We start from the raw sequence: 21581 nt of genomic DNA on the forward strand, positions 1-21581 counted from the left end.
ACCGCCCCTCCCCCACCCGTGCCGCCTCCAGACCCCTACCCAAACCGCGGCACCCCGCACTCCACCACCCACAGAAACTATGGACCCCATCTGCGGCACCCCCGCACCTGCCACTCCCCCACCCGCATCAACTCCGTGCCTCCCGACCCGCTACTACACTCGCAGCACCCCCAGCACCCGCACCTTCCCCACCCGCAGCACCCTCCTACACACACGGCACCCCTGCACCCACCCCTCCCCCACCCACCACACCCCAGCACCCACCCCACCCCAGCACCACCGGACCCCCATCCACGGCACCCCCGCCCCCCTACACAAACCACACCACCTTCGCACCTACCACTCCACTACCCACAGCACCTCTTAACCCCATCCCCCGCACCTCCCACTCCCCCGGCCGCTTCAGCCCCGCTTCTCCCCCACCCGCTGCGCCTCGCGACCCCCTACATAACTCGCAGCACCCCCACCCCTATCCCCCTGCACTACCTCCATAACCCCTCCCCCATCTGCAACAGCCCCGCATCTGCCTCTCCTCCACCTGCGCCACCCCCATCCCTCCATCACCCGCAGCATCTCCGGAACCCATCCCCCATCTATGGCCCCCACTTTTTTGCCCCTCCCCCATCCGCAACACGTCCCGACCACCTCCCCCATCCGCAGCACCCTGTCTGCCCCCACCCCTCCACCATCCACCCCTCCCCAACCCACAGCACCTCCTGCCCACCTCCCCCATTCGTCACCCACCCACAGCCACCCCTCCCCCACCCACATCATCTACAGACCCCTTCCGCGGCACCCCACAACCACTCCTCCCCCACCCGCAGCACCTCTGCAACCCCTCCCCAAAATGCACCCCCCTGCACACGCCCCTCCCCCACAGACAGCTCCTCCAGACCCCCTCCTTCATCTGCCGCCCCCGCCCTTCCCCCAACAACAGCATCTACATATCCCCTCCCCCACCTGCAGCACCTCTTGACCCCATCCGCGCCCCCTCTGCAAGCACCCCTTCCCCACCAACAGCATCTACATATCCCCTCCCCCACCTGCAGCACCTCTTGACCCCATCCGCGCCCCCTCTGCAAGCACCCCTCCCCCACCCACAGCACCCCCGCCCCTCCCCCACCTTCGGTGACTACCAACACCCTCCCCCACCCGCGGCAACCCCGCAATCGCCCCTCCGCATCTCCCACGCACCCGCCACTTCCCCAACCACAGCACCTACTAGGTGATTCATCAGGCCTTGCGTGAAATGTTCATGCCGTCACAAGGGGCTACGGCCCCTTAACCATCCCACACCCTTTGTCCCTGCAATATTTAACCACACACAAAATTATGATTGGAGGTAATACTCCATATAATAAAAATATTGCACGCCCCAAGGGCGTGTAACGGTTAAAGGGGTGTAGACCTTTGCGACGGTGTGAAGAGCGCCCGTAGGGCGCGATGAATCACCTAGTATATATATACTAGGTGATTCATCGCGCCCTACGGGCGCTCTTCACACCGTCGCAAGGGGCTACACCCCTTTAACCATTACACGCCCTTGGGGCGTGCAATATTTTTATTATATGGAGTATTACCTCCAATGATAATTTTGTGTGTGGTTAAATATTGCAGGGACAAAGGGTGTTGGATGGTTAAGGGGCCGTAGCCCCTTGCGACGGCATGAACATTTCATGCAAGGCCTGATAAATGCACCTAGTAGGTGCTGTGGTGGGTGCGTGGGAGATGCGGAGGGGCGATTGCGAGGTTGCCGCGGGTGGGGGAGGGTGTTGTTAGTCACCGAAGGTGGGGGAGGGGCGGGGGTGCTGTGGGTGGGGGAGGGGTGCTTGCAGAGGGGGCGCGGATGGGGGATGGGGTCAAGAGGTGCTGCAGGTGGGGGAGGGGCGGGTGCAGAGGGGGAGCGAATGGGGGAGGGGTTGCAGAGGTGTTGCGGGTGGGGGAGGGGATATGTAGATGCTTTTGGTGGGGGAAGGGCAGGGTCGGCAGATGAAGGAGGGGGTCTGGAGGAGCTGTCTGTGGGGGAGGGGCATGTGCAGGGGGGTGCATTTTGGGGAGGGGTTGCAGAGGTGCTGCGGGTGGGGGAGGAGTGGTTGTGGGGTGCCATGGAAGGGGTCTGTAGATGATGTGGGTGGTGGAGGGGTGGCTGCGGGTGGGTGGCGAATGAGGGAGGGGGGCAGGAGGTGCTGTGGGTTGGGGAGGGGTGGGTGGTGGAGGGGTGGGGGCAGACGGGGTGCTGGGGATGGGGGAGGTGGTCGGGACGTGTTGCGGATGGGGGAGGGCCGAAAAAGTGGGGGCCATAGATGGGGGATGGGTTCCAGAGGTGCTGCGTGTGATGCAGGGATGGGGGTGGCACAGGTGGGGGAGAGGCAGATGCGGGGCTGTTGCAGATGGGGGAGGGGTTATGGAGGCAGTGCAGGGGGTAGGGGTGGGTGTGCTGCGAGTTATGTAGGGGGTCGCGAGGCGCAGTGGGTGGGGGAGAAGCGAGGGTGAAGCGGCAGGGGGAGTGGCAGGTGCGGGGGTGCAGCGGATGGGGTTAAGAGGTGCTGTGGGTAGTGGAGTGGTAGGTGCGAAGGTTTTGTGGTTTGTGTAGGGGGGCAGGGGTGCCGTGGATGGGGGTCCGGTGGTGCTGGGGTGGGGTGGATGCTGGGGTGTGGTGTGTGTGTGGGAGGGTGCTGCGGGTGGGGAAGGTGCGGGTGCTGCGAGTGTGATAGCGGGTCGGGAGGCACGGAATTGATGCAGGCGGGGGAGTGGCAGGTGCAGGGGTGCCGCAGATGGGGTCCATAGTTTCTGTGGGTGTTGGAGTGCCGGGTGCGGGGTGCCGCGGTTTGGGTAGGGGTCTGGAGGCGGCACGGGTGGGGGAGGGGCGGGTGCGGTGATGCCGTGGATGGGGTCTGGTGGTGCTGGTTCTCCGGGGGTGGGGGAGGAGCGGGGCTGCCGGGGGTGGGGGAGGGGCGGGTTCGGGGGTGCTGCGGGTGGGGTAGGTTGTCAGGAGGCGTAGCGGGTGGGAGAGGAGCAGGGTTAACATGGGTGGGGGAGTGGCAGGTGCGTGGGTTCTGGGGATGGGGCGTGGTGTCCATAGGTGCAGTGGATGGTGCAGTGGCGGGTGCGAGGGTGCCACGGTTTGGGTAGGGGGTGTGGAGGAGCCACGGGTGGGGGAGGGGGAGGTGTGTGGATGTGACGGATGGTGGTGGTGTCTGGTGGCGATGCGGGTGGTAGAGGGCTGTGGGTGGAGGAGGGGTGGGTGTGGGAGAGGGGTGAGGGTGCTGTGTGTGGGGGAGGGCCAGGTGCATGGGTGCTGCGGGTGGGAAAGGGGCAGGTGTGGTGGAGGGGGGACCCAGGGTGCTGCGAGTGGGGAAGGGGGGCAGGAGGTGCAGGGGGTGGGGGCAGAGTGGAGTTGACGCAGGTGGGGGAGTGGCAGGTGCCCCCCGCACCTGTCGCGGTTGGGAGATGGGGTCCATAGGTGGTGCGGGTGGTGGAGCGGCCGGTGCGGGGTGCTGTGGTTTGGATAGGGGGTCTGGACGCGCCACGGGTGGGGGAGGGGCGGGTGCGGTGGTGCCATGGATGGGAGTCTGGTGGCGTTGCGGGTGGGGATAGTGCGGATGTGGGGGGAGGGGGGACTCGGGGTGGGATGTACTAACCTCTGCCACTGCGGTATCTGGCTTATTGCGTGTCTTCTCCTCGCTAATAGGATCGCTGTCCGCTGGGTGGGAGGTATGGGCCTAGTTCGGTTATGGGATGGGCTTGTGGGTGCGGTGGGTGTTGCACGTGGGGCGAGAGGTTTGTTTGGAGGAGTTGTAGGTGTGCGTGGGTTGTGTTTGTTGTAGTGGTGTGAGGGTTAGGGGTGCATGAGGTGTTGGGGAGGGTTGTAAGATGTGCAGGGATGGGGAAGGGTGTGTGTGTGTGGGGGGGGGGAGTGTTAGTGTGTGTGTGTGTGTGTGGGGGGGGTTGTTAGTGTGTGTGAAGGAGAAGAGTGTGGGTTGGTGTGATAAGAAGAAGATGTGTCTCTGGGGTGTATGGCTGCAGCAGATGCGGGTAGTGGGGACTCCCTGTCTATGCAGTGACCTAGTGGTTTGGCTGCTGCAGGAGGGAGGGAGATCCCGCTCAGCAGCACAGTGGCTGGAGCAGTGTCCCGTCTAGGCTCCGGGCCGGTGCACCTGATCTGGCCTCCTCAGTGTGTGCCTGGCGCCGGGGACGGGAATGGGGCTGGCGCCGCGCGTGTTCCCGGAGTTGCGGGCTGGCTGTGAGACGGGCGGCATAGTGGTGTGGCCGGAGCGGAGCGAGGCGGCAGTAGGAGGTAGCTGTGTACGTGCGGCGCTGGGGATTGGTGAGTGCGGTGCTCCGTCCCGCTGTACCTGCTCGTCCGTGCTGCCGTCCTGCGCGAACCCCCCACTGGCTGGATGCGGCAGGGAACGTGTTGGGGGATGCATAAGGGAGGGATTACTTGGTGTGGGTGTAAGGGGGCCAGGAAGTTGCGTCCAGCGGTGCTAGGAAGTCCCCTCCGCATAGCCTGTATTAGCCTCCCTGCTGCTGGCTGGAGCTGTGTGTGGTGATACTGGTGGCCATGGCCACCCCTCTGTACTGTGCCAGGGGGCATTTTTTACGTTACCTCTGGTGCTGGCACAGGCCATGGTGTCTCTCCTCCCCCCTCCACCCTCCTCCCTCCCCGGATGCTGCTGACTCCGCCCAGCTCTGTGACTCCGCCCAGCGTTATGGGCACAGAGTCACAGATTAAGGCAAATATATAGGAGATATATATATACATACACACACCAAAAAAATTACCTAAGGTGCGCTATTAAATATATTCTCAGGGTAATCCCTCAATTAGTATAAAAGGGTAGTCCTTTTAGGATTATACACCCTATTGGCTATAATGTCACTCATAATAAAAACAATAATTTCATACCTGAATATTTATTCTTGGTATATAATACACATAATTTATAAAATACACATGATTATTACATAAAATTGAATGTACAATATACAATACAACATATACCCGACCACTGATTTAGGAGGTATAATTTAGTTTTTCCACTTCACCCTTATAGGAAAATATACAAGGTGGAGATCTCCTATAGTTGGTACAGGCTGTAGTATTGACAAACCAACGCGTTTCATCCACTACGGGCCTTCATCAGGGATACTAATCTTTAAAAAAGACATATAAATACATATAGAGTGCATAATAGTAATATCAACACTTGAACATAAAGAATGACATAATAGTATACCATAGACATATTCATATATATAACCAGCATATTTAGTGTATATTATACATGCATTATATATATGTATTAAAAAAAAGCATATAAACATATATGTATTGACTGAGGAGGCTGAATTAGATAAAAATAAACATATACAAAGGAGACATAATTTTATAATTTACCCAATACATATACAGTATGTATTGACTGATGAGGCTGTATTAGATCAAAGTAAACAAACCATTATATTTACAGGAGGCATAATTAGATAAATTTACCCCATCACCAATACAGAGAGCTCTTAATTATGTGGTATAATTTTTCTAATACCCTTAGACTATGCATAGTGCTGGAAATAACTTAGTTTTAGGAGAATAGGTGATAAATCAGTCATCCTTTACTACGTACCAAAAAGTATCTTTAGTAGGTACTAGGTGGTGTTAAATCTTGTTAGATCACCTGAAAGGTGCTGCTTAGAGTGTAGGTTAAGCGCAAAATAAGGGTTTTGTTTACATATACTATATAATATATATATATATATATATATATGTACAGTATATCTCATTTATTTATATAGGCAAATGGTCCAGCACTCTGGTGAATAGATAGATGGATGCATCTACCTGGGTGCTCTTGTAGGGACAAAGACAGTCTGTACAGTGTAGTCTGCAGGGGAAGCAGTTAGTTTCCCGGCTGCCGGGATCCCGGGGGTCAGGATACCGACGCCGAAATCCCGACAGCCAAGGGAAACCTGGCGGTCGGAATCACGGCCGGGGCCCGGAATCCCCACTTGGGGGGTGGTCCACGCTATCCCTCGATGGGGAATAAATTAGTGTGGCGTGCGAAGCTCGCCCCCGGACCCGAAGCCTGGCAAGCCCGTGAGGGGACACGCTGCGCATGCCGTTTGGATCCGGCCTGTCGGGATTCCGGCATCAGCCTTATGCCCGACGGGATTCTGACGATGAAATCTGTCTGCAGATGCAGAAAATAACATGCAGATGTAATTATTTAATGCCGTACACCATACCTGGCACATTAACCCCTTCAGTGGTATGTCCGGAAATCTTCCGGGGTTGCCAGCGTGGAAGATTTCCGGACATACTACTAACTGACCCGGACTCCTATTGGCGGGGGGGGGGGGGGGGCTTAGCTGTAAAATGGCTTATGCTGATTCCCGGGCGCCGAGTATTAGTGCTGACTAAAGCCACCTCCCCCTCCCCGTGACCAAGCAGAAATTGTGACCGCACCGCAATTTCTGCTCGATCGCTAACATTAAGGAAGCCTTCTGCCGGAGCGTCGTGGCTGTGCCCGCAGAAGGCCCGCCGCAATCTTTTTGAACGCGTCGGCTACGCTGGCATGCCCCCGTTTCTTAGCCACGCCCCTGCAACACTCCGTCTCCGCCTAGGAAACGGAGCTTTGCCTGATTCATATTTGTAAGCAAAGCAAAAAATCAAGCAACTGGACAAAACTATGTTGCACTGCAGGTGGGGCTCATGTAATGTGCAGAGAGAGTAAGATATAATAATAATAATAATTAATAATTTTAGTTATACAGTATAGCGCTCTCCAACAGGACTCAAGGCACTCTGGGTGGGTTAGATTTTTTCTGTGCGAGGTAAATACTGGCTGCTTATGCATGTAGCCCAGAAATGTTAGACAGCTTTATTTTTACACTGCGATTTAGATTTCAGTTTGAACACACCCCACCCAAATCTAACTCTCTCTGCACATGTTACATCTGCCCCCCTGCACTGCACATGGTTTTGCCCAGTTGCTTGCTTTTTTGCTTTATTTACAAACATGAATCAGGGCCATTGTTTTTAGCACTCCAGTCACGAATGCTTGTCTGAATGATACTGTACTTTCAGGGGTTTCTATGTACTTGAAGAGAGTAGGGGTAGACAGTGTTACATGATAGGAGGTATTTTTCCAGGTGTACCCATCTACCATAGGAGTTATATTCTTTAGGGCTGAGCCAGATGAGTTGATTCTTTCATTGTGCTCCAAAGGAAAGGCAACGTGTGCCAGTGGTTGACTGAATTTATATCATTCACAGGAAGTTTGTTTAAACTGTACAATATGTATACTTACGCACTATTCTATATTGGAGGGCATCTCTTCTCGCTCAAAACTGAAGTTGGAAGTGGAAGATTAATGGGCAGATTTCTCAAAGCTTGGAGAAGAGATAAATTGTAGAGAAAGATAAAGAACCAGCCAATTAGCTCCTAACTGTAACTATTTAGGGCCTAATTCAGCATGGAACGCGTTCCTGACAAGGCAGGCATGTCCGGACTATTGTTTGCAGGGTGATGTCACACGCAGCTACTGCGACCCAATAGATGGCGGATTGCTGTCTGCCTTAGCAGCTAGGCTGCGTAGGCAGACAGCAGCCCCAAACATGCGAAAGCATCGCCCTCATGCAATGCTGTCACATGTTTGCGGGGGAGGGGGGTAGGCAGGGCACGGCATGCGGGGCGGACTCACCCTCTGCTGGGCATCCCTCCGCATGTCAGTGTAATGTATTGAAGATGTGCGATTTTTTGCACATCTATGATCCATGCTGAATAAGGCCCTTAAACACAGCTTGTAACATGGAAGGAGCTGATAGGTTGGTATTTTATCTCTCTCCACTTTATCTCTCTTCAAGTTTTGATAAATTTGCCCCTAAGTACCTCCCTATTCCATACATAACTTCCCTGATTGATCAAATATCGATTTGATGTATTTTGAATGCATACAGTAAATGCCAGTTGTCCCGATATAGGTGGTGTGCACGCATTTAAATGGTCCTTCAGCGTTCACCATGTGCAAATGCTGGGCACCTTCTTGTGCGCATGATGTCCTAGACCAGTGGTTTTCAAACTCGGTCCTCAGGACCCCACACGGTTCACGTTTTCCATGTCACCCAGCAGCTGCACTGTCTATCACCAACTGCCACATTTTAAAAATCTACAGGTGACCTGCAAAACATGGACCGTATGGTGTCCTGAGGACCGAGTTTGAGATCCTAGACTTTCATTTCCAAACCACAGAGGAGGGGCCCATGTGTGTTATCAGTAGCTGCAGTGCTCTAGATTGATTTGTGCAGTTTGTTCCCCTGCAGAGACGCCGCTGACCCTGGCTGCACAACTTGAGGTGACTGTGGACATCATTAGGATGCTGTGCCTGGGAGGTGCCCACATTGATTTCCGAGCCCGGGATGGGACTACGGCTCTGCACAAAGCTGTCTGCTCCCGAAACTACAACGCTCTAATGGTAGGACTGACACACTGTTTATTTGCAATACTTTGTTGTCTGAATTACTGCCCAGTACTATGCATATAAACTTTATGTGCATGATCCATGTCAAAGAAATCTCCTTTTACATGTACAATGATTATATTGAATTAAAGGGTACTCCAGAATTTTGGAGAGTAGTCCCACTATCTAGGACAGTATTCCAGATTCCCGAATACGGCCTTCCTCCACAGTGCAAATTAGATGAGAACAGATATACTTGTACCCTCGCTGCTTCGTTAAATTGTTGATATCTCATAGAGGGCTACAACCAGGAATGTAACCTTGACAAATATCAAAAAGTCATAATTTTGTAAAAAGATCTGTTAGGACTTTTTTGGGTTAATCTCACACAATCTTGCGCTGAACCTTTAGCATTCACAGGTCCCTCCGCACCGTACACATTTATTCATCCTGTATGATAAAAGGCTAACGCTGTTCCTCACCTCTATGGGGGGAGTCAAGTGTTTTGAGCGCCGGTTGTCACTAAATGGTGTCCGATGGAGCAATTTAATTGTTGCTCGGGATGCGCACAGTCGCTGGTATTACTGTTTTGTTGTCATTTTGATGGGCTGGTAACTAGTTTTATTAATCATTTTTCATATATTTATTTTCTATTTGCTTGAATAATTGACTGTTAGACAATTGATTGGCTGTCATTTTTTCATGAATCTTAAAGTTGGGGGTTACTTGCTCTGGCCACCTGTAGCACTCCTACTACTTATTGTAGCCCCACATTGTAGGGGAGGGACATGTGTTGCTCTAGCCTGGTAAAGGGAATATTTGCTGACTCTACCAGAATGTTCAGGAGGCTCCTGAAATTTTGTAGAGCTCTCCTGGAACACCAGGAGTGTAGACAACCCTTCCGGAATCCGCCCTCTTGTGAAGTGGGTGGGGTCATGGCCTGCCCCGGTTGCAGAATGTGACATACCGCAGCAGTTTGTAACGGGACAGGGCTGTCTTTACATAGCTGCCCCTGAGACATCTCCTCCAGGATGTTTCAGAGCCCAGATTCCTATGAACGAGGTCCTGTCCAACATCCACAAGCTTTCCAAACGCTGCTTTTCCCACCAAATCAACATCTGATCACTGTTTGCTGAGGCACATGTCTACTGAATGTGCAGAAGTGGGAAATAAAATTGGTAGAGAGAATTTTTTTCTTGTAATCTCCACGCAATTATCTTCTGATTTTTCTCACGCAAAGCCGATTGAGGTCTGTACCCCATTAATGTTGTGTATTACTTTGGGAACATGCCATACATGTCAGCATGATGATATTTATGCAAACAAGTCCCAAAGTGCTGGCTTTAATCAACACCCAAAGCAGATGGTAGGCAGGAAGGTACGATGAATCTTGCAATCAGAGACAAGTAAAGGTCTGTTCTAGCTGCTACTAGTCGAATTCTTCCCTGAAACAAGCCAAAGTAGAAGAAAATGTGATTCATTTATCAAGATCTGGAAACCTCTGCTGTGACACATGGAAAAATCGCATACAATATGCATTTTTCATACTCAGAGAATCCGTTATCCAGTAACCCTCAAAGTAGAGGTGATTGATGAAGGAATCACTCAGGGATGCAATATAAGAAGTAATGATTGCAGTTTAATACGTTTCATCAATGCTTCTGCCTCTCCCTATGATTTGTGTATCAATAAGAGCAATGGCGTAAACCTATTTGTCACACATATATCAAATCTATGAATCTTCGCAGACAGCCCATGAGAGTGTTCTAGCGGGGCATATGCTTTTACACAGACAAAGCACTGTATTGCTGATGGGCAAAGACAATGGGCCTGAAATTAGAGGTGCAAACAATAGCTTGGGAGTATTCGGGGTATATTTACTAAAGTGCGGGGTTTTAGAAGTGGAGGTGTTGCCCGTAGCACTATCCTGCCCCATCTTCTTCACTTCACACAGGCACAGAAGGTTCTCCACCACTCACATTGCCCCATAGAACTATTATTCTCTCTTATTTCTTTCTCCCCACACAGCTCTCTCCGGTCATCACAATTTTCTCATCCTGCTGGTCTTTCTCTGTATACACCCCAAGATCTCTTTCTCTGCCTTTCAAATGTTGTTGCCCCTCTTTTCACAGACCTCTCTTCGCAGACATCTATTTTTCTCTCTCTCTCTGTAGTCTTTTCTCTTGAAAAGCAGCTTTTATACAAGACATGAGCTATCAGTTCATATGATTCATGGGCAAACTTTGGCAGCTCTTGGGTACTCTCCACTGGAAAGGCAGTGTTACATCAAAACTGCACGGCTTAAAGAAGACGAAGAGAAAATACTGCATTTTTAGCACTATAGGTTCTCCGCTTTAAAGCTATATTAAGAGCTCACCTTAGGAGGAAAAATATAATGGAGCCCGTAAGTGCTGGGCCCTGTGCTGTTGCACTAGTGGTAAAGGCCAGAAGCCAATTTTGGTACAAACACACATTTGTCAAATCCAGGATTTATGTTTGCCCTGGCTTGAATAAACCACACACCACGGAAAGATGCTTCAGCAACTAGCTGATGGGGGCAAACACTCATGCCATTGGACGTGCATGGAGAAGAAAGCCAGGTAATTAGTACCCTTCCCCCCCCTCATGGCGCCACTGGATCTGTGCACCTGTATCCAACAAGAATCCCTTCTCCTACTTGGTTTTGTATCTTACCGTACTTGCCTTCAGGAATATAAAAACATGGTTTCTCACCATGCAAAATGGTGTTTTCTCCACTTTTTTTGCAGAACAATCTATACGGATATTATCATTAGCCCTACGGATACTCCCATTAGCTCTAGGGATACTTGCAGTAGCCCTACAGATACTTGCATTAACCCTATAGATACTACCATTAGCCCTGTGAATATTCCCATTGGCCCTTTGGATACTTCCATTAGCCATACAGATACTCTCATTAGCCCTACGGAGACTCTCATTATCCCTACGGATACTCCCATTAGCCCTACGGATAGTCTCATTAGCCCTACAGATACTCTCATTAGCACTACGGAGACTCCTATTAGCCCTATGGAGACTCCAATTAGCCCTATGGAGACTCCCATTAGCACTATGGATACTCGCATTAGCCCTACGAATACTACCATTAGCCCTACGGATATTACCATTAGCCCTATGGATACTCCCATTAGCCCTACGGATACTCCCATTAGCCCTATGGAGACTCCCATTAGCCCTATGGAGACTTCCATTAGCCCTATGGAGACTTCCATTAGCCCTACGAATAATACCATTAGCCCTATGGATATTACTATTAGCCCTACGGATACTCCCATTAGCCCTACTGATACTCTCATTAGCTCTAGGGATACTCGCAGTAGGACTACGGATACTCCTATTAGCCCTATAGATACTCTATTAGTCCTGCACTTACTCCCATTAGCCCTACAGATACTTGCATTAGGACTACGGATACTCCTATTAGCCCTATAGATACTACCATTAGCCCTATGGATACTCCCATTAGCCCTATGGATACTCCCATTAGCCCTATGGATACTCCCATTAGCCCTACGGATACTCACATTAGCCCTACGAATACTCGCAATAGCCCTACGGATACTTCCATTAGCCATACGCATACTCCCATTAGCACAAAGTTTACTCCCATTAGACCTACAAATACTACCATTAGCCCTATGGATACTCCTATTAGCTCTAGGGATACTCGCAGTAGCCCTACGGATACTACTATTAGCACTATACTTCCTTTAGCCCTATGGAGACTCCCATTAGCCCTACGGAGACTCCCATTAGCTCTAGGGATACTCGCAATAGCTGTACGGATACTCCTATTAGTCCTGCAGATACTTGCATTAGCACTATGGATACTCCTATTAGCCCTATAGATACTACCATTAGCCCTGCGGATAGTCCCATTAGCCCTACGGATACTCCCATTAGCCCTACGGATAGTCTCATTAACCCTACGGATACTCCCATTAGCCCTACGGATAGTCCCATTAGCCATATGGATAGTCTCATTAACCCTACGGATACTCTCATTAGCACTACGAATACTCCCATTAGCCCTACAAATACTATCATTAGCCCTACGGATACTACTATTAGCACTATACTTCCTTTAGCCCTACGGATACTCCCATTAGCCCGACGTATACTCCAATTACAGTAGCCCTACAGATACTTGCATTATCACTACGAATATTCCCATTAGCCCTATGGATACTCTCATTAGCATAAGGTAGTGAATCTATTTCTGCAGCGTCCCTGATTTCTGCTGCGTGTCACTCAGAATTAAGCCCTATGTTTTCCGACTTTGTAAATATACATGGAAAAGCGAATTATTATTATTATTATTACATTTTATTAAGGCGCCAAGTGTTTGGCAGCGCCATACATACGACACAAATTAGAACAGTACAGGGTACACAGAATTTAAGATTACAGAAAAATTAAAACAAAACACAGGTAACAATTAGCACCACAGTTCTCAGTACACAGTGCAGATGAGATGTAAGGAAGCATAGAAGTAATGTGAGTACTACTAGGGGCAGGCAGCCGTTGGAAGAGATGAACGGTCATGAGCGAGAGGAAATGCAGGTATAGACAGTCACTGAGTAGGAGGAAATGCAGGTATAGACAGTCACTGAGCAGGAGGAAATGCAGGTATAGACAGTCACTGAGTAGGAGGAAATGCAGGTATAGACAGTCACTGAGCAGGAGGAAATGCAGGTATAGACAGTCACTGAGCAGGAGGAAATGCAGGTATAGACAGTCACTGAGTAGGAGGAAATGCAGGTGTAGACAGTCACTGAGCAGGAGGAAATGCAGGTATAGACAGTCACTGAGCAGGAGGAGATGCAGGTATAGACAGTCACTGAGCAGGAGGAGATGCAGGTATAGACAGTCACTGAGTAGCAGGAGATGCAGGTATAGACAGTCACTGAGTAGGAGGAAATACAGGTATAGACAGTCACTGAGCAGGAGGAAATGCAGGTGTAGACAGTCACTGAGTAGCAGGAGATGCGGGTATAGACAGTCACTGGGTAGCAGGAGATGCGGGTATAGACTGTCACTGAGCAGGAGGAAATGTAGGTATAGACAGTCACTGAGTAGCAGGAGATGCGGGTATAGACAGTCACTGAGCAGGAGGAAATGCAGGTATAGACAGTCACTGAGTAGCAGGAGATGCGGGTATAGACAGTCACTGGGTAGCAGGAGATGCGGGTATAGACAGTCACTGAGTAGGAGGAGATGCAGGTATAGACAGTCACTGAGTAGCAGGAGATGCAGGTATAGACAGTCACTGAGTAGGATGAAATGCAGGTATAGACAGTCACTGAGCAGGAGGAAATGCAGGTGTAGACAGTCACTGAGTAGGAGGAAATGCAGGTATAGACAGTCACTGTTATGCACACCAGTGCCAGCAGGAATGTACTGGTGTCTGAACGGAGAGGGATGCAAAACAAATGAACTCACAGACAGACTGGGGAATATGACATTACATACACAGAAGGTGATAGGGTAACAAAATAAACACAAAGTGAACAGAGAAGCCCAAAGGCTAAGAAACTGGGTGTCTCCCTAGTATTAGGAATGCTCAGATGGAAAGAAGCGAGATGTTGTGATTTAATACGTAGAGAACCCGAAATGCTGTTGCTAAGGGCAACAGCAAAACCCTAAAGGGTTACCAACGGGTGTGGCAGTAAACTCCTTGGTCAGAGATGGAATAATAGACACAAGGAGAGTCTCCACAATCCTAGTCTTCACTTGCAGTGCACTGGTTCAGCTTACTGCCACTAAACTGACACCTGAACACCTTGCACAGTGAGAAAGGATTTTGGCAGGCAAGTCTGAGAATACAGCCGCAAACCTGCTAGGTTCACAGAGTAGCAAAAGAACCCCAGCAGGTTAAACGACTGACTCCAGTCTTACTGCTAGGTCTGGATTGGCAGAGTGTAATACCAAATCCCAAGGCCTATTTGCAGTAAGCAACAAACAAATACAAAGTTTACACAGAACTAGCTAGCTTTCAGGAACTGACTAACCAACAAAGATTCAGCAGCATCTGCCTAACCTGAGAAGAGGGTTTATATAGCAGGTGCTGTCCACGCCCCACTCAGACCTCACAGACTGTGAGCACAAAAACCAGCACCGGATCCCCTGCCGTGCACAGAGCCTGTAACCACTGCACAGCAAAAGACCCGAACCGGAGTATCAGCTACGCTCAGGTTACTCCGCTAGCACTTGTCTCCCGGTTGCCATGACGACGTGGCAGCACAGAGCAGGAGACCCTAACAGTCACTGAGTAGGATGAAATGCAGGTATAGACAGTCACTGAGTAGGAGGAAATGCAGGTATAGACAGTCACTGAGTAGGAGGAAATGCAGGTATAGACAGTCACTGAGTAGGAGGAAATGCAGGTGTAGACAGTCACTGAGTAGGAGGAAATGCAGGTATAGACAGTCACTGAGTAGAAGGAAATGCAGGTATAGACAGTCACTGAGCAGGAGGAGATGCAGGTATAGACAGTCACTGAGTAGGAGGAAATGCAGGTATAGACAGTCACTGAGTAGGAGGAAATGCAGGTATAGACAGTCACTGAGTAGGAGGAAATGCAGGTGTAGACAGTCACTGAGTAGGAGGAAATGCAGGTGTAGACAGTCACTGAGTAGGAGGAAATGCAGGTATAGACAGTCACTGAGTAGAAGGAAATGCAGGTATAGACAGTCACTGGGTAGGAGGAAATGCAGGTATAGACAGTCACTGAGCAGGAGGAAATGCAGGTATAGACAGTCACTGAGTAGAAGGAAATGCAGGTATAGACAGTCACTGGGTAGGAGGAAATGCAGGTATAGACAGTCACTGAGTAGAAGGAAATGCAGGTATAGACAGTCACTGGGTAGGAGGAAATGCAGGTATAGACAGTCACTGAGTAGGAGGAAATACAGGTATAGACAGTCACTGAGTAGGAGGAAATGCAGGTATAGACAGTCACTGAGCAGGAGGAAATGCAGGTATAGACAGTCACTGAGTAGGAGGAAATGCAGGTATAGACAGTCACTGAGTAGGAGGAGATGCAGGTATAGACAGTCACTGAGTAGCAGGAGATGCGGGTATAGACAGTCACTGAGCAGGAGGAAATGCAGGTATAGACAGTCACTGAGCAGGAGGAAATGCAGGTATAGACAGTCACTGAGTAGGAGGAAATGCAGGTGTAGACAGTCACTGAGTAGGAGGAAATGCAGGTGTAGACAGTCACCGAGTAGGAGGAAATGCAGGCATAGACAGTCACTGAGCAGGAGGAAATGCAGGTATAGACAGTCACTGAGCAGGAGGAAATGCAGGTATAGACAGTCACTGAGCAGGAGGAAATGCAGGTGTAGACAGTCACTGAGTAGGAGGAAATGCAGGTATAGACAGTCACTGAGTAGGAGGAAATGCAGGTGTAGACAGTCACTGAGTAGGAGGAAATGCAGGTGTAGACAGTCACTGAGTAGGAGGAAATGCAGGTATAGACAGTCACTGAGTAGGAGGAAATGCAGGTATAGACAGTCACTGAGTAGGAGGAAATGCAGGTATAGACAGTCACTGAGTAGGAGGAAATGCAGGTATAGACAGTCACTGAGTAGGAGGAAATGCAGGTATAGACAGTCACTGAGTAGGAGGAAATGCAGGTGTAGACAGTCACTGAGTAGGAGGAAATGCAGGTGTAGACAGTCACTGAGTAGGAGGAAATGCAGGTATAGACAGTCACTGAGTAGGAGGAAATGCAGGTATAGACAGTCACTGAGTAGGAGGAAATGCAGGTATAGACAGTCACTGAGTAGGAGGAAATGCAGGTGTAGACAGTCACTGAGTAGGAGGAAATGCAGGTGTAGACAGTCACTGAGTAGGAGAGAGCTGTGATTGAGGTGCAAGAGAAGAGGGCTGTGAGAACAGGAGGGACGAGGGCCCTGCTCCAAGGAGCTTACAATCTAGGGGGAGGGAGGAGACAGACAGGTGACATGAGGCACAAGCAAGCGGAAGGTGGCCTGATGACAGGACGTAGGCAAGGCAGAGAGAGCGAAGGCATGAGGCAGGGGGTTGGGAGAGCGGTCACAAGACTAGGTTATGTAGAAGGGGATGCTTTGATGAGAGGTGAGTTTTCAGTGCCCGTTTGAGTGTTACTGTACAGCTGAAACTTTCTCAAAAACTCGACAGGGAAATAGTTAATTGGCTGCCAACCGTAATATAATGCAACACTTGGCATTTTAATAGAAAATTCAGTTTTGGGTGGAATATCCAAAGTAAAACCCAGAATGAAAAGATTAGTAAGTGCTAAGGGTTTGCTTGCTTAATGACCTGTGAATTCAATAGACGGATCATAATATAAAATGTCAGCAGTGCAGACAAATCGCTGGCTTGGCCTAGAGCAAACTGACTTTTTATTACACAGCCTTGGTAAAGCAGTCAGGTGGCACAGAAAGCTGTTAGCAGGAAACATTATCATTCTCGGCCACTAAGGTCTATATTTATAACATTGTCATCTATCACATATGTACTGGTAGATCCTCTTTATGTACCAGTTCCGAGGCAAGGAAATGAGAGTGCCACCTGTATGGAGCATGGTAGAGAGGAAATACAGATCCATACAGCTGCGGGCTCACGTTCTATGTTCTTATCTATAGAACAATGGTTTCTGGACTTTTACTGTGAATGCCATCTCTGTAAGTGACAACAGATATCACCTGTTCTATACAGTACATTACCCCAGGGGAGGAATAGGGCACATGATGGGAGATGGCAGCCATACATAGAACCATCATTTGAATGTCTGGAGACTCAGAAATGTTGGTGAGTTTTTCCAGACTCCCATGAGAGTAGGCCTCCTTTCCAGATCCCGCGTCTTCTTTCCAGATCCCTAGCCTCCTTTCCAGATCCCTAGCCTCCTTTCCAAATCCCATGTCTCCTTTTCAGATCCTGTGTCTCCTTTTCGGATCCTGTGTCTCCTTTCCAGATCTCGTGCCTCCTTTCCAGATCCCTTGTCTCCTTTCCAGATCCAATGGCTCCGTTCCAGATCCCGCGCTTCCTTTCCAGATCCTGCGCCCCCTTTCCAGATCCCGTGCCTCCCTTCCAGATCCTGCACCTCCTTTTCAGATCCTGCGCCCCCTTTCCAGATTCCGCACTCTTCCTTGGTGAAGTGGGTGAGGTCTTGTCAACGCCATATGATCCAATTTAATGCTTCGTCCTGACATTAGCTCCATAATTCTGCCATCCCTAAATTTTATGAAGACAACATGTAGTACCTTACTGATTTTATTATTAATATCTCATTAAGGTACTTATAGAGACGAGAGTTACAGCTTATAAGGGGTCTATGTACTAAGCCTTGGAGAAAGATAAATTGGACGGAGATAAAGTACCAGCCAATCTGCTCCTCACTGCCATGGTAGAGGCTATGTTTGAAAAAATGACAGCTATGAGCTGGTTGGCTGGTTCTTTAGCTCAGTCTACTTTATCTTTCTCCAAGGGCAGGATGCAACAACACTAAAAATGCAGCCAAACCTCAGGAATGCAGTTTTTGGAGGTTTGGCCGCTTACTGCATATGCACCAAGTGGCGTTACCCTGTAGAAGCCTATGGACATCTTTCCATCTTGCCCCTGAAAGGGATCCAATAGGATTCCTCCCTCCCACCATGGCTCATGCATCATACCCAGAAGTCCCCACACCGCAAAGGACCGCTCTCTTCCGCGGCCCTTTGCTAAAATTTTCATGCATTCAGCGTTAGTAAATAGCGATATGCATGTGATGACTGGCATCCCACCCAAGGCTTAATACAAAGGGGTCTATTCATGAAGCAGTGAAAAGTGTGGAGAAGTGAGCCAGTGGAGAAGTTGCCCATGGCAACCAATCAGCATTGATGTAACGTTTATAATTTGCATACTATAAAATTATACAGAGCAGCTGATTGGTTGCCATGGGCATCTTCTCTATTGGATCACTTCTCCACTCTTTTCACTGCTTCATTAATAGACCCCATAGACTCCTAAATGATGTCTCAGTCACCTGACCAGTTGCACTGGTCACGAGTCTTGTTTAACATGAAGCGTTGTTTGCAGTACAGAAAAGAGGGAAAAACATAGCTTTACTGATGTCTTGAATATGACCGATCCTTCCAGTCACATTCTGTAGGTAGGTGAGATTCATATTGGAAAAATCTGTCATTTTCCAGCTCAAGGATATAAAAAAAAACAATCACTGAATAAATAACATGAAGTTGGCTCCACACATTGACAGACACAGGAATACTGTATGTATCATCTTGCATATTCACTGCTAATCATTGCCCTAGGAGAATAGGAAAGTTGCCTCTATTACTAATGCAGAATGTAGGAAAAATAGGCTATATTATCATTTAAAGGCACTTGCCCCCATTTTGCAGACAGTGACATATGAATTCTCTGCAGTCCATACGTTAGTGTACGTTCGTGCATCACATATTCCCCCCCTTCCCCCCTGTCAACCCATTCCCCCCTCCTGGTACTATTCCTTGGAACTCATCCCAGTTCTGCTCATCCTTACCGCAGGGGTTAATTGCTAGCGGGGGGGAGGATTGCTGCCATGGCAACATTTTAGGCACATTATACCCTCCTTTTTTCCAGCGGAATGTTATAATATATACAGTAAAACTGCTCAGTTTGAAGACAATAGTTCAAGACAAAATCTAGATCTTTAGCCACCCTCCCTTAAACAATAACGAGTTGCCATAGAAGCAAATGAGAGTGAAGAATATTGAGGTCAATAGTAACGGAACGATAGTATCCTACTGTGGCACGTGTCCGTGATTGTCCGTAATCCTTGCTGAAGCCAGGGAAAATTGTGTTTCAAGGTAGTACTGGCACAGCACGCAGCTTTATGTTAACCATCGCACTGCCACAAGACACGGGCAGTGCGGGTGTTATGTGCCACACAGTTAATTGATAGGCACAGTGAGGCTTTAGTAACCTGGCACAGAAGAAAATAAATATGCACAGGTTCTGTACATGGCCTCGCTTACCCCCCTGTACAAAATGACATTTCAGTAGGATTAGATCTACATATAAGTTAAATACTGTGATCATTTACATCACTAGGGAAATGTGGTCATGCTGGGATTTGTAGTTCCAGATGGAGCAGAGTTTATTGCAGCCAACTGTGTGCAATGTGTTAGAAATAAGTGAATATGTCTCTGATTAGGCTTGCTGGGAAATGCTTGAGAATATTTCCGTTCATGCAAAAAACAAAACAAAAAAAACAACACGTAACATGATGCTCCATGTACTGAAATGAAGTCTACTCCACCTGTACATGGGGAAGTCTTTTACAGTATATGCCATAAGGGTTCTCAGGTAAGGTGGGAACCGAAGACTCTCTGTTGTGTGTGTATATACAGTATATATATATATATATATATATATATATATATACAGACACACACACACACACACACACACACGGATATATATAATATGTATGTTTGTTGTTTCTGATTTTTTTACAGACACTTTTGGATCTGGGTGGTTCTCCGAATTACAAGGACCGGCGGGGTCTTACTCCTCTGTATCATACCGCCATGGTAGGTGGGGACCCCAGGTGTTGCGAGCTGCTGCTCTATAACAGAGCTTACATTGGCACACTGGATGAGAACGGCTGGCAAGAAATCCACCAGGTAAATGAATAAGCATAAACCTAACGTCTGATATGTGCCCGCCCCCTTCCTAGCAAAGCATCTAACGTAAATGAAATAAAGACACGGAGGCATGTGTAAGGGAAAAGCGATGTTCAGCTTTATTTAAGTATTACTTATTTATATTTGTAACTACTGAATACTTACAGTAACTAGTACAGAGCGAGCAAAAGAACGATACCTTCCACATCAAGGTATCCACCTCCCATTCCAATGACAGAACCAAAAAGGCCCGCCTGGACCAGTGGTGCCGCTGACCCCAGTTGAGTAGAATCAGCCTAAACCCATGTACTGAAGGGGAGAGCACCTCAAGCTACCAAGGCAGATAGCGACGGCTACTGTTCTTACCCGCCCTATGTAAAGCCGACACCAAAACAAACAAGCTACACAGTGGGAGGGAGGGTGGGAAACTGCACCACAGACGTTTCCTATAAAATGGCCACCAAACTACAACTGACAAGATGTCCCCCAAGAACCCTCCCCTAACTATCTCGTCACCATCATGGTGGTGTTTTACTGAAATGTGACAAGAGCTGCAATCCATGGCAACCAATCAGGTAGTAGCTGTCATTGAATTAACTTGTCCTATAACTGTTAAATCTTATTGCTGATTGGTTGCCATAGGTTACTTACTGAACAGTTGCTCCTTTGCTCCTGGTTAGTAAATCACTCCATGCCTCCTTTTTTATTTTTATTTTACTGGTTATATTTTGATGTATAATGTACAGTATATTGCCGTTTCTCTCTCCCCCAGGCTTGTCAGCATGGCCACTCACAACACCTAGAGCATCTTCTATTTTATGGAGCCGATCCTGCTGTCCAAAATGCTTCAGGGAACACAGCTCTGCATATCTGTGCCCTGTACAACAAGGTCAGTGCGGCCTGCGACTGTCACATTTCCACTACACGCCACAATCCTAGTACACATCCCCATCCCATGTGAGACATGGCTTCTGCTGATATTATCTGTCCCTTCTGGGTCTGCAAAATTCTGCAGCCCAATGTGGGGTGACCCAAATATTCCACTGAACGGTTTTGATAATTCAGCTTGTCTTTAGTCATAGACGTAACTAGAGCTGTCTGTCACTCTGCATTTCATGTTTGTGTAACCCTTCAGACTCCAGAGGGGAATACACAATGATCCTACATGCTAAAATTGCTCCAGTAAGCAGCCGTTTCGGCTAATTCCAAATGCTAATAGTAGCTGCAAACGGTTACATTGCCAGGGTCTGACCCGAGAGAGTTACTTTCGGTATTGTGACCCAAGAGCTACTTCAGGTCTTTGCACTCTGGAAAATCTTTCCATATGAAGTTGGTTAACGGAGTAGATGGTGTAGTTTCCAAAGTTAAGCTCTGAAGACATTCAGTTTTCAGAGCTTGATAAATAGCACAACCATACAGTCTTTGT

At 48.8% G+C, this 21581-nt stretch overlaps 1 protein-coding gene across 3 annotated transcripts in view; it reads left to right on the plus strand.

The window, feature by feature from the left end:
* Positions 1-21581, plus strand: part of SHANK1 (SH3 and multiple ankyrin repeat domains 1) — a 994257-nt gene that overhangs the window by 509987 nt on the left and 462689 nt on the right. For all 3 annotated transcript variants that reach the window (XM_063942588.1, XM_063942586.1, XM_063942587.1), the window contains 3 exons: positions 8323-8474; positions 19988-20155; positions 20928-21044. In XM_063942588.1, coding sequence (XP_063798658.1) covers positions 8323-8474; positions 19988-20155; positions 20928-21044 — 437 coding nt within the window. The remainder of the gene's footprint in view (positions 1-8322; positions 8475-19987; positions 20156-20927; positions 21045-21581) is intronic.

Source organism: Pseudophryne corroboree, chromosome 10, assembly GCF_028390025.1.
Source record: "Pseudophryne corroboree isolate aPseCor3 chromosome 10, aPseCor3.hap2, whole genome shotgun sequence".
Lineage (NCBI taxonomy): Eukaryota > Metazoa > Chordata > Amphibia > Anura > Myobatrachidae > Pseudophryne > Pseudophryne corroboree.